This window comes from Berghia stephanieae, chromosome 9 (assembly GCF_034508935.2).
Source record: "Berghia stephanieae isolate SIO BIC M18660-M18661 chromosome 9, UCSD_Bste_1.3, whole genome shotgun sequence".
Lineage (NCBI taxonomy): Eukaryota > Metazoa > Mollusca > Gastropoda > Nudibranchia > Aeolidiidae > Berghia > Berghia stephanieae.
This window is the reverse complement of record NC_088368.1, coordinates 22,677,915-22,690,598: the sequence shown is the minus strand read 5'-3', so window position 1 is coordinate 22,690,598 and position 12,684 is coordinate 22,677,915. Positions and strand designations below refer to the sequence as shown.

General features: G+C 38.2%; 1 protein-coding gene across 2 annotated transcripts; it reads left to right on the top strand.

The window, feature by feature from the left end:
* Positions 1-1,575: 1,575 nt before the first annotated feature.
* LOC144979879 (uncharacterized) lies at positions 1,576-12,570 on the top strand. Of its 2 annotated transcripts, none has more exons than XM_078927118.1 (5): positions 1,576-1,751; positions 6,457-6,593; positions 7,567-7,678; positions 8,309-9,350; positions 9,923-12,570. In XM_078927118.1, exons 2-5 carry the CDS (start codon positions 6,526-6,528, stop codon positions 11,386-11,388), a joined length of 2,688 nt encoding a protein of 895 aa, XP_078783244.1. In that variant the 5' UTR covers positions 1,576-1,751; positions 6,457-6,525; the 3' UTR covers positions 11,389-12,570. The 2 variants fall into 2 exon arrangements, with proteins under 2 accessions (XP_078783244.1, XP_078783245.1); XM_078927119.1 differs by having other exon boundaries at positions 1,637-1,760; positions 9,923-11,410.
* Positions 12,571-12,684: the final 114 nt, after the last annotated feature.

Genomic DNA, 12,684 nt, shown 5'->3' with positions numbered 1-12,684 from the left:
ATTATCTCACGGTGCTCAGTTGTAAAATCAGTTTCAGGCCGTTAACAACGCTGTTTCTGTTGGACATTTACCATCGCCTTACAGGCGTCATGTCACGTCCAACGTGTTAAATGTTCTTGTAAAGTTCTTTAAGCATGTTAGGGGACCGTCTGGTTGTCTGGCAAAACCCGTTGGATGTCGAAACAGTTCGAATCAAACAATATTCGAATAGAAGCTCCATTTCTGGAATAAAATGCAGTTTGACTTTTGTAATTATCTTAATTAGGGCGAAATTATTCCCATTTGAAGGGAGAGGGTCAAAAATATAAAAACCGGAGAAAATCGCTTTTAAAAATAAGACATACATATCCTACGATCTGTTTGAAAAACAGTTACATTATCATCACAACAGCACGTGTACACTACATTCATACTAAAACAAACCAAAAAAAAGCAAACTAAATCCAAAAAAAAATTCGGTAACACAAACAAAATATGTTTTGAAGGTAGTTCTCTTCGATAGAGCTCAGAGAAAGACTAAATTAATATTATCTATAAGCTTTAAATTGTTAAAATATTTCGTGAGAATGTAATTGGAGGATTAATAAAAACAATGAAGTGAACAAACGAAAATCACGCAGATAAAGATTTTCACCTTTATTCGTTCGTATTTCAAAACTTGCTCGTGCAACATCCGACGGGTTTTGCCAAATCAGCACACAATTACTTAAAAATTGGATAGAGTCACATGAATTCTTATTTCTTGTTTATAGAGGTAGAATCGGTCGTATAGATATGGCTGCCAGATAAGCACATGTGTGGCCAAAATTGCCATACGGAGATTCGGGTTTCTATTAAAAATAGAAAAAAAAACAACCCCAAAAACTTCCCAAGTTAAGTCGATTTTTCATCAAAACCATGAGTTTTTCAAGGTTTCAGAGTGCTAGTAGTGTTTGGGCACCTGAGATTCTATATTGCCACTTTTGAAGTCGAAATTGGCCAATAAGAACTCTGGCCATCTGGCCTGGCAGGACTGATAGAGATCAGGGTTGCCAATTTGGCAGATTTTCTGCCAAATATCCTTTTTTTTTTTGGGCAGAATTTGAAGTCGTCTGGCAGAGAAAAATCGGTTTGGCAGTTTGGCAGATATTTGGCAGATTTTATTTTCCGAGGCCTAGGGATGAATGTATAGGTCTACTCCACGTTTACCATGGCAATTTTTATGTATTAGATATTTTTTAAAACTTGGGAATTGATAAAAAAATTTATGACATCAGCCTTGAGAATTTTTTGTTTAACAAAACCGATGAGTTTTCAAAGGGGGTACTATAGATAGTATGCAGATGACGTCACTCAAGCCTTTGTTATTGTTTTTGCCATCCACGTTTGTGAGTTGTTCTCACTAAACTGTATTAGCCAGACTATAAAAGTTCATGGTTACACAGAGTTTGTGTGTTGGTCCGTTATACTTCCGGATGGCAATGTTGTGAACTCCTTGGCCAAGCGCATTCTATCTATAAATATTACGGTTTGGCAGATTTTTGTGGTATTTGGCAGATTTATTTTATCCAGCTGGCAGAATGCCTGAAATTAATCTGGCAACCCTGATAGAGATAAGAAATAAGAAATAGGGAAAGAAATATGGGGAGATCGCGATGCCAAGAAATAAAACTTGGGTGTTGCATCCTTCCGCGAAGACAACGCAACTTAGAAATAACTAAATTGATTGATGGATATAAATTTGACATCATATCACGGTTATCGTATATATGGTAACGTTGGTAAACTATACCTTAATACAATAAATTTCCCCAATCATATTTTGCTTTTTTTAAACTTACCCGAACCCCCCCCCCCCCCCCCCCCCCCCCGAGTTTCAGTTTCAAGTATTCTTTTCTTTGGTTTATTTTTAATTATTTAACAAATAGATATATATTGAAATCGTTTGTCAGTCTTGTCACCAAATCACCAGACTACCCAATAATTCGAATTCAGATACCCAGTTGTTCTAATTCGGACATGGGTTCTTCTTCTTCTTCTTCCTTTGATTGCCCACAATCAATTGGTTGATTATTATGGCAAATATGAAACTGCTTTCTAATCTCTCTGTATTCCTTGTTTATAATCGTTAGTCTAAAATCAATTTCCATGGACATTCAGGGGTCGTCAACTTTGGTCAGTGATGGTTTGTGTAAGGTCTAAGTATCTGCATAGCAACTTGCCACAAAAGCATCAATTGTAGTGGCTTCGGTCACTTTAGCGTCAAGCCGGTTCCAGTCTCTGACCTTACGCGGCAAGAAGGAAAAACCACGGTATTGTGTTCTGTGTGTTATGAGGCTGTATTGATTGTTGTTACCTCTTCTCTGTCTCAAAGGTGCTGGTATCAGTTTTTTCTTGATGACTGGGCATTCAGCGAGGTGGTGCTTGATCTTAAATAGCATTGTTAATCTTGCTGATTTTCTGCGGTGTTCTAATTTTGGCCACTGTAGTTTTTCTAACATGTCTGATACACTTGAGGTGTTGTGGTGTCTGTTCAGGACGTAGCGTGCAACTCTTCTTTGCACTGATTCAATTTTTGAGACATATTTTTGGGTGTGGGGGTCCCAAACAGTGGAAGCATATTCCAGATCAGGTCTTACAAATGTTTTGTATGCCTTTTCCCTGATTTTCGAGGAGCTAATTTTTAGGTTACGCCTTAAAAATCCCAGTGTTTTGTTTGCCTTACTTGTGATTTTGTTAATATGCTCATCCCATGTTAGGTCTTTTTTCATGCTAACACCAAGATATTTTGCAACATTCACTGTCTCCAATGTATGTCCATGTAAGTGGTATTCAGTTATCGCGGGTGTTTTTGATCTTGTTATGGACATTGATTCGCACTTCGCTGGGTGGAACTTCATATCCCAGCTTTCTTCCCATATTTCTAGTTGATACATATCCGCTTGCAGTTTGTCACTGTCAGTGCTGTAGACTACAGTATCGTCTGCAAAGAGTCTGGCTGTTGTGGTTAGATTAAGTGGCAGGTCATTAATGTATACCAAGAATAGACAGGGTCCTAAGACAGATCCCTGAGGGACACCCGATCTAACAGGTACTTCAGTCGAGCGACATCCATTAACAATAACAGCTTGCTGGCAGTCATGAAGGAAGTTATTAATCCATGTTTAGGTTGTGCCCTGTATGCCGTAACGATGGATCTTGTGCATAAGTAGGCTGTGGTTCACACGGTCAAAGGCTTTGGCAAAGTCCATGATAAGGACGTCTGTATGGAGTCCCTTCTCCAGATTGGTTGTCAGCTCTTCCGTAAATTCCAGCAGTTGGGTTTCGCAAGATCACAAACGTCTGAAACCGTGTTGGTATTCGGTTAGTACATTGTGTTGTTCAAAGTGGTTCATGATGTTGCTGACGATGATGTGCTCCATTAGTTTGCAGATGATGCATACAAGGAGATGGGCCTATAATTTGCCGGGTCGTAGTGTTCTCCTTTCTTAAAAACGGGTGTTACATTGGCATTTCTCCAATCTGATGGTATTACACCTGAAGCCAAGGAGGACTTGAAGATGGCTGTGATGCCTGGGGCAAGTTCTGGAGCCAATTCTTTTAAGATGCGGGGGGATAGGTTGTCAGGACCACTGGCTTTGTGGGGGTTAAGTTTAAGTAGTAGTTTCATTACTCCTCCTTCTGTGATGGTAATGTCATTCATTATAGGGGTGTTGGTGGTCTTGATGTCTTGTTAAAAAACTCTGCATTTGAAAATTCTTTTCCCTCACTGAAGACAGATTGGAACTGTTTGTTAAGGATTTCTGCCTGCTCTTTGGGGTCTGAAATGAGATGTCCTTCATTTTTTAGTGGTGCTATGCCAACATTATTAGATTTTTGGTTTTTTATATATGACCAAAATCTTTTATTATTTTGTGATCTATTTTCATTTTCATCGCTAAAGATGCCGTTGAGGTGAGACCAGTAACTACGTCTCATTTCGCGCTGTATTGTCTGCTTCATGATGCGAATTTCTGTTGTTAGTTTTTCGTCACCAGACTTGTTCATTTTTCTGTACAGGCGATTCTTCTTTGCGATCATTCTTTTTAAATTTGATGTTATCCCTGGCATGCTGGTCTTGCTTTTGGTGGTCTTGTGAGGTATGAACTCCTTGACGGCTTCCAGTAATGCATTTTTGAAGTCGCACCATAGGTCTTCAGTTATGGACTTATATTCATTGGTGAGAATATTGCAGCTGATATTTTTTGCAGAATTTCTTAAGTTTTCCCAGTTTGCCTTGGCGTAGAGGGGAATTTCTCTAATAGGTTGAGCCTTTTTTGTTGTATTGAGGCTAAACTCGCAGTAGGGAATATCATGGTCTGAGAGGCCTGGAATGATTTCCACCCTTGGTATTAGTTGTGGTGAGTTGGTAAGAACTAAGTCTAGTGTATTTTCTCCCCTCGTGGGTTCATCGATTATCTGTTGTAGTCCATGGTCGTAAACAATATCCACGAAGTTATGGTGTAGGTTTGGAAATGGGCATTTTTCTTTTAATTTCATAGAGTTCCAGTTCCATCCTGGGAAGTTGAAGTCTCCACCAATAAGGAAATCGGTTGTTCCAATTCAGACACAGTACACAATACAGTACAAGTACAGGGTCGTTCAAACATACTCATACTCTTTGATTTGCTCTGTTTTGTTTGTTTTCAATTTTAATTCAAATAAAAAGGGTTCACTAATTAATTTGAAGATTTTTCGGAATAAAATATTGGTTCTGTGCAAACAATCAATTTGAATTATAATTGATACTAGGCTGCTGGAAGCTGTGGACTGTAAAAAGTAGTATAAACAAAAATGAATATAACAGCTTTAAAAAAAGAACAAAATACCAAACAGAACGTTTCGGGCTCAAAACCCTTCTTCAGTCAACAACAAAAATCAATAAAGACATAAATACATTACTATCTGGAATTTAGTAATGTATTTATGACTTTTTTTTTTTGTTGTTGTTGGCTGAAGAAGGTGTTTGAGCCGAAACGTTCCGTGTTTAGTATTTTGTTCTTTTTGAAGCTGTTATATTCATTTTTGTTTATTACTGAATTAATCTTAGTAGAGTGCAGTCTCCTCTCGTGGTACAGCATATTTATAATTCCATCATAGATTCTTGAGGTCATCTAATCATGTTTTGGCATCATTATTAATCGTTTTCCATTCTTTTAAATGCTTAAATTCATAAAGAAAGCAGACTTAACTTTATATTTTATTATTATCAAATCAATTCACCCTAATCGTGAATTAAGCTCGTTTGACATACTATGCCATAATATCATGATACACCTGGAAACCAACAATATATTAATAATAAATGTCTTTTCTATAGTGCTTCACCCCGTTGTCACAGGCTCTAACTCTAAGCGCTTTACAGTAATATAAAACAAGACCTATTACTATTACTGTAAGTGTGTAGATGGAAAAGTGATAAGAATTCAGAGACGACCACAAAATTAGACTTTAAAGTCATATCAAATTAACCGTCATAAATTTCAAAATCAGCCCTTTTAAAGGCCACCATACCATCAAGATTGACTTCCCTTGTTATTTTCTGGCATTTCCTCATTTGTTTCCCTTTCATTTTTTAGAATGACTGATAAATTGACATCGCGCTTATATCGACATTTTACCATGGACGGTCCTGACGATGTCAATATATCCATTCTTGACTGTATTTATTTATCCAAATCCAGTTGCACTGTAGTTAATTGCCTGCCTGAGTTTCCGGGTGATTTTGCCGTGTCAAACATTTTCCTGTGATAAGCGCCCAGGCTGTGAAACAAGAGTCCCCCACAAAAATGGTCCTCATGCCTTGTGATCTTATTTTGACACCTGTGCTCAGGAGCATGATTTTTGGTGACACTGCCATTTGTATGACATCAGCATAGACAGACTGGTGCCAAATGTCCAAAGTCACACAAAAACAGTGGAGGTCTTGGATGAATAGATAGCGGAAAAGGAAGGGGATTGGGCCGAAAGAAAAATTAAATTACTCTTGCAGAGTAGCCCCCCCCCCCCCCCCCCCCCCCCTTATCTCTCTCTCACCCTCCCTTATCCATATTTCTCTTTCAAAATTCAATCTAATCTCATGTGATGTTTAAAGAAGTCATCTGGTTATAGAAAGATTACAATAAGGAAGGGTGATCGACTTTGAAAGCTTTTTTCCAAAAAGGCATTTTAAATTTACTTTTTAAAAACTTCCGTTAGATAGCCAGTGTTTTGCAATTAATATATCAAAGATACACGCCCATGCAACTCTGAATGGCATCTTTGACAAAATGTGATTTCTTGTAATCATATATATGTTTTTGTGTCTTGATTGTTTGTCTCCTGATAATGGTCAAGGACTGAAACGTTTGTATTGTATTGTCCCTTTTATATGAGTCACATTTACACACTTTATTATTTTTCTCTCCAAAGAAGTTCTGTTCTGTTTTTTTGTTCCAGTTGCAACAAGATTGAAATTTGACATCTGACTTGGGCCAGAGGTGAATCAGTTGATGTGATAACGGCTCCATGGAGAGAATAAGGAAGGATTATTTTGAGTTTTCTCAAAAACTAGAAACATTAAAAAATCTTGCCAGGTGAGGATATCTAAAACTCAGAATAGGGAATGAGATTAGCGGAAGAGTAGCGTCCCATGATTGGACGTCATCTTACAGAGATCGTCAACATGGTTTTGCGCATGCGTCTCTCTCGTCCTCGCTTTCAGTGAAGTGTCTCATGCACCGCTTTCACTGGAAGCGAGGATGAGAGACGCATGCGCAAAACCATATTGACGTTCTCTCTCTAATAACTTCTCCACCGGTGACGTCCAATCAAGGGACGCTACTCTTCCGCTAATCTCATTCCCTATAAGATGTTCGTGTCATATAATAATGAATTATCATATATATTATTTGTAAAATATGATAATTATCCTGTGCACTGAGTACTGAAGAAATGCTGTGTGGACTAACCTACCACCTTTCGTAAATTCAATCACTACGGAACAGTTTAGAGATATGTTAATTCACTACTATAGCACTCAAATACATCCTGCTGAAATGTAAGACATCAAGATGCCTACATTTGCGACAATACACCAGAGGTGGTTTGCAAATTAAGAGAAGAGAGAAAGAAAACGGTACTATGTCAGAGTAATTTAGATGCTTAAAAATGTATTGTTTATAAAACATTTATAGTCAAAAGTATGAAACTTGTATTGTCAGGCCAATCCTTGAGTACGCTGAATCAGTTTAGGACCCTTTCACAGCCTGTAGTGTCAACACTCTTCAGAAGGAACAAAGACATGCTATCCGCTGGAAAACCAATAAATATCTCACTGATTCAGCCACCCTTAGTTCACATAGTTTGCCTACATTGGCAGATTACTGAAAAAAACCCAATTCAGTTTGTCTGCCTTCTATAACATAACTACAACAAATTAAATTAAGAATTCTCCCACAGTGGGCAGGGAGGACATTTACTGTGTCTTCTATTCCCCTATATCTGTATATATATATATATTTTTATTCAAGGGATTCATCAGTTCAATCATTAATTCCACCCACACAGGATAAACTGGGACTTACTGTTTTCAGTCATTGATGGCGAAAAATATCCACATGTTGGACAAGAGCTTGGCAAAGTCAAAGAACTGGTTAAAGCCTTGAGGAATGAGGAGGAGGTATGTAAGGATATGTCACAACAATTTCGGTGTCTTTTGTCCCCTCCCACACACACACACTAACACACACACACACACCATACCAAAAAAAAAAAAAGAAAGAAAGTGGCCAAAAAAAAAAACAACAAATATTGAGGTGAATGAGTTTTGTTTCTTAAACTTAAAAGAGAAAAAAAATCCTGATTTTATTCATTTTCATATTAATCTAAATTTTCTTCATTCAGGTTATTCCATCATAACAGGAAATTGACACGATTAGTGGGTTACACCTTATCTGATAGTCGGATAAACACCCCCTCCTCTCTCTCCCCAGAGGTCCAGATAGCTCAGTTAGTAGAACACTCACTTCACATACAAAGAGACCAAGATGGAGTCTGGGTGCAGTCAAGATTTTTTTCTGACTCCCCTCCCCCCAATCCTCCCAGCAGTGGTTTGGTTGCTGATTGTTAGATTTGGTGGACAGTGCTTTGTAATTGACTGGCCTCTTATCCAAAGGCTAGCAAGAAATTCCTAGTGTCCCTTTCATGTTATAGAAACTAGGATAAACTCCCAACTCCATGAGCCTAATGGCTATGGCTCTGAAGGACTACTTTTCCTCTGTGTTCAAATTTCGTTTTATTTTTTTCACAGACTCTCAAGGATAAAACCAGAAAACATCAAAATAAATTGTCATCGACAGGTGATGCACCTATAGATCAATGTTTGGATGAAATGGCTGCCATGTTTACAGAGCAAGAAATTATGGATGCATTTCTACGCTTTCTACAACGTGCCTTTTACAGAAAATTGACCAACGACTCTTTTTCCCCAAAACTTCCTTTGACGAATTCATGCAATGATGATTTTGATTTGTCTCTGTCCCCCTTTGAAATCTTTGGACTTACAACCCAACCATCCAGTTCCAAAACATCAAAGAGAAAATTGACCACTAGGTCAGAAAACTACTTCCTTGAAATTCAGTCACACTGGCAGAAAGCAACAGCTGCCTTAGAGGAAATAGGAAAAGCCTTGAGAGATGAGAGGTCTCCTTTTTGTGTTTCTAAAACTGCTGAAAACAATGCAAAACATTCAAAACAGGCTGATGAATCTCAAAGAGTAACAGTTACTAAATATGCAATTAACCATAAACCATTGTATAGCAATGATAGTTGTGATAAAATAGATGTTGACGATGACAATGACAATGCCTCATTACATAGAGTGACAGAGTATGTGGACAATGTTGGGGAGGTCAAGAAAGAGATTATAACAGAGTGTCTTGATTATTCCAGTGGTAATGGTGATAGTGAGAATGAGAACAATGGTGATTGTGACTGGATTCAACAAAGAGCTTGCAGTAGTCATACAATCCATAGCAATGAGACTCTCTCCTCTGCAGAACAAGGGAATTTCGGTGATAATGACTATGATGCTAAAGACAATGAAATCAAAATTTTTGATGTACAAGGAGTCTTGTATAATGAGGATAATAACAAAATTATCATGAACCAGATGTCTGCTGCAGATGACAAAATTTCAAAGCTGAAAAGAACTGATAATTGTGATGTTGAGCACGCCTTAATTCAGAAAAATGATTGCTTGAGTTTTGATGACATGGATTACCATCTAATGAACTGCAAAGGGGATCAAACTAATCCAAAGGATGATGGCAGTGAAGTCGTTGAAATTGATGGTAAGAATGTTTAAAAATAGATATATATATAACTGTTGTTTCAAGTTTAAATCCCTTAGTCTGTGTAGAAATTATTTAAAACAAAAAAAACCATTAAAAACCCAATCAAAATACAAGAAGATAAAAAAAACATTTAAAAAAAGACAACAATCCCCTCCCCCACCAAAAAAACCCCCAAACAAAACATGAATACAACATCACCAACAACATTCTAACAGCTGCGATTAACTTCACTTAATGAAGCTGCAACTTCAAGGATTGAATTGAATTGAATGGGAATCATTTTGAGTCTAAATTTAGAATTGATCCCAACAAACAATAGGTGATGAGTTAAATGACGTAGGTGAGCAATGCAGTGTCATATAATTTAATTATGAAAATGACCTAGAAGTATCTCAATTAAGTGGGGCGTAATAGAGTTTCCCATGAAAAGAAGCAGAGAAGATGGTACAGGGCCATACAAGATGAAAAGGATTTGGCATAATCATGTTCCAGCCAGAGTGAAGTGCCGAAGTAAGTAAGTAAATAACTAAGTACCTTTATATTAATGACTCCTCCCATTTTATATTCAGGTGACTTCTCGATGGACCGATGGTCTTTGATATCTCAGGATGCCACCACAGGATCTACACCACACTTGAGTGACCTTGACTCTTGCACAGAAGAGAATCTGGACCAGATCACAACAGTTAATAAAAAGCGGAAGTCAACCAAATCACAAATGCCAAAAGTAAAATTGAAGGTTGATGATGATGATAAACCAAAGACGTACAACAATATAACAAAAGATCTTTTGAAAGAGTTTGGTCTTCCATTAACCATCGCCAATCAGGACTCGAACTCTAGAGGTCCAATGGTATGTCCCATTTGCAGTAAAGAGTACAAGTTGTTTCAACCCTTCATATTTCACCTCAGATGGCATAAAAAAGAAAGAGACGGTGTCATCGATGATGAACGTGTGCTGTGTACAATTTGTGGAAAAACACTTAAAAACAAAGGATGTCTCAGAAGTCATCTTCGATGCCATGATGAAGAGGATAAAGGAGAGTATTTCAAATGCTCAATGTGCGAGAAGGAATTTCTTGGAAAGCGTAAACTCTGGCATCATGTGAGATCAATCCATACATTAAAAAGATCATTTATGTGTGATTATTGTGGTAAAGCATTCAAAACAAAATATGTGTTAAGACAACATTTAGGAAGTGTGCACTTGAATGCCAAAAAGAAATGTAACATTTGTGGGAAAGAGATTTCAAGTGTATCAAACTTATCAAGACACATGCGGATTCATCGAGCTGACTTACCTTATCCATGTTCCTTTTGTGGTAAACGGTTTCGATACAGTGAAGGTCGTAAACATCATGAATTTATACACACTAAGGACTTTCCATATAAGTGTTCAATGTGCGATCATCCTGGATTCACTACACCCTTTTTGTTACGTGGGCATGAAAAGAAATGTCTTTCTAAAGGCTCAGTACCAAACTTGAAGAGAAGACGTAGACAACGAAGACTCTCTGGAGAAAAGAAACATAAACACTGCGAGATCTGTGGAAAAGAATTTAATGACCATGGCAATTTAAAGAGACACATAAAGTTACACGAGGGTCTAAAACCTTACCAATGCTCAACTTGTGGAAGATCTTTCAGCACAGTTGATGTTCTCAAATCGCACTTGTGGACACATACAGACAAGAAGAAGTACCCATGTGACAAATGTGACAGGGGTTTTAACGATAAGAGAAATCTCTTGTCTCATTTCAGGAGAGTCCACCCTGGCCACATCAATTCTGTGACTATTAAGCCAAGGAAGACTCCAGCCGGAGCCAAAATGTCTAAAGTGCAGGATGATTGTTCGGAAAATAATAGTGAGAAGGGTGAGCACTGCCACCAGCAAATTTCTGATTCAGTTTCGATGGATGTAGTCACTGATACGAGCTGCCCAGTGACTCTACAATTGCTCAACAATATTATTATTCCTGTTAATGATGGGAATGTGAGCTTTGATACACTGGGTGGGGTTCCTGACCTCCCATAGTGGGCAGGGGGGGGGGGGGTACATACTGTGTCTTCTATCCCCTTATAACTGTTTTCCAACATGCTTTCTGTCTTTGTCTTGGAATGAGATTACTTGGTTTTGTCCTGGCCCTGGTCGGAGTCCTAGCTGGGAGGGAAACAGTCAAATGCATAGTTATTGTTTTGGGAGATGATATTTTTTTCCTTGTAAATCATTTCTCTGTTATGTATTATTATATTTGTTATTTTCAGTGTATAATTTAGGCATTTGAGTGTATTCCTCTTTGTTGGATTTTATGCTTGTGTCCGGATGAGACTTATAGGTCATCATCATATCGTGTCGCGCCAGTGGTGGATCCATTGGATGGCTTCAGGGGTGCAGCATCTCAGGTCCATATCACTGATATGTGGTCCAATTTCGCACTTGTGAAGGATGTGGTCCATGTTTTGAGCCGTGTGTCCACATTGACAGTCTGAAGAAAGTCCCCATTTTTGTAAGGTTGTTTTGGTCTTCCCCACTTTAGACCTTGCCCGGTGCAGTGTCAACCAATCTTTCCTGGGGAAATTTACTCCGCTTTGGGTTCCTGAATGGCATCATTTGGGCAGCAGTCCCATTCTTTCCATGAATGCACTCTGTATATGGCTGCATGGTCTGGGTGGATGCTTTCAGTTGTCAGGAAGCTTTTCCTAGATTTCAGTCTCCTTGGCACGATGTTCTGCTCATAAAGAGGATGTCTGGTGTCACTTTCTTGTTTGTATTTCTGGACTTTGGTCTGTGCGTCTCTGTGGATGTGTGGTGGTGCTATCCCCGCTAGTCTATAGATTGCTGGTATGGGGAACAGACCCGAAAACCCTAAGGACAACGGCCCTGGCACTTTGTTACTCCTTGGCCGAGTATTGCTCACCAGTCTGGGCTAGGTCAAGCCATGCCAATAAGATAGACCCTGAACCAAACAATGCTTGTCGCATTATAACTGGGACACTGAGACTTATAGGTGATCTCAAACTAATTACATTGGTGGTATGCTCTTGGAATCTACATCTGATCCCTATTTGTTCCCAGTTCCCCTTTGTCTTAATTTTTCTTGGGTGCTTTAATTGTAATTCTAGAAATTTTTACTATCCCATTTTCTTCCTTTTTACTGGCGCTGATATAACCTAAATGTGTTGCAAGCGCCGTAAAACCCTTAAAAACAAAACAAAACAAGCTTTGATACTAATTTACATTTTAAGACTTGTTGAACTTGAACAAAAATAAATAAAACAACAGGAAAACTTCAACAAAAATGTAAAGTCAAACTTGCTTTTTATATCTACA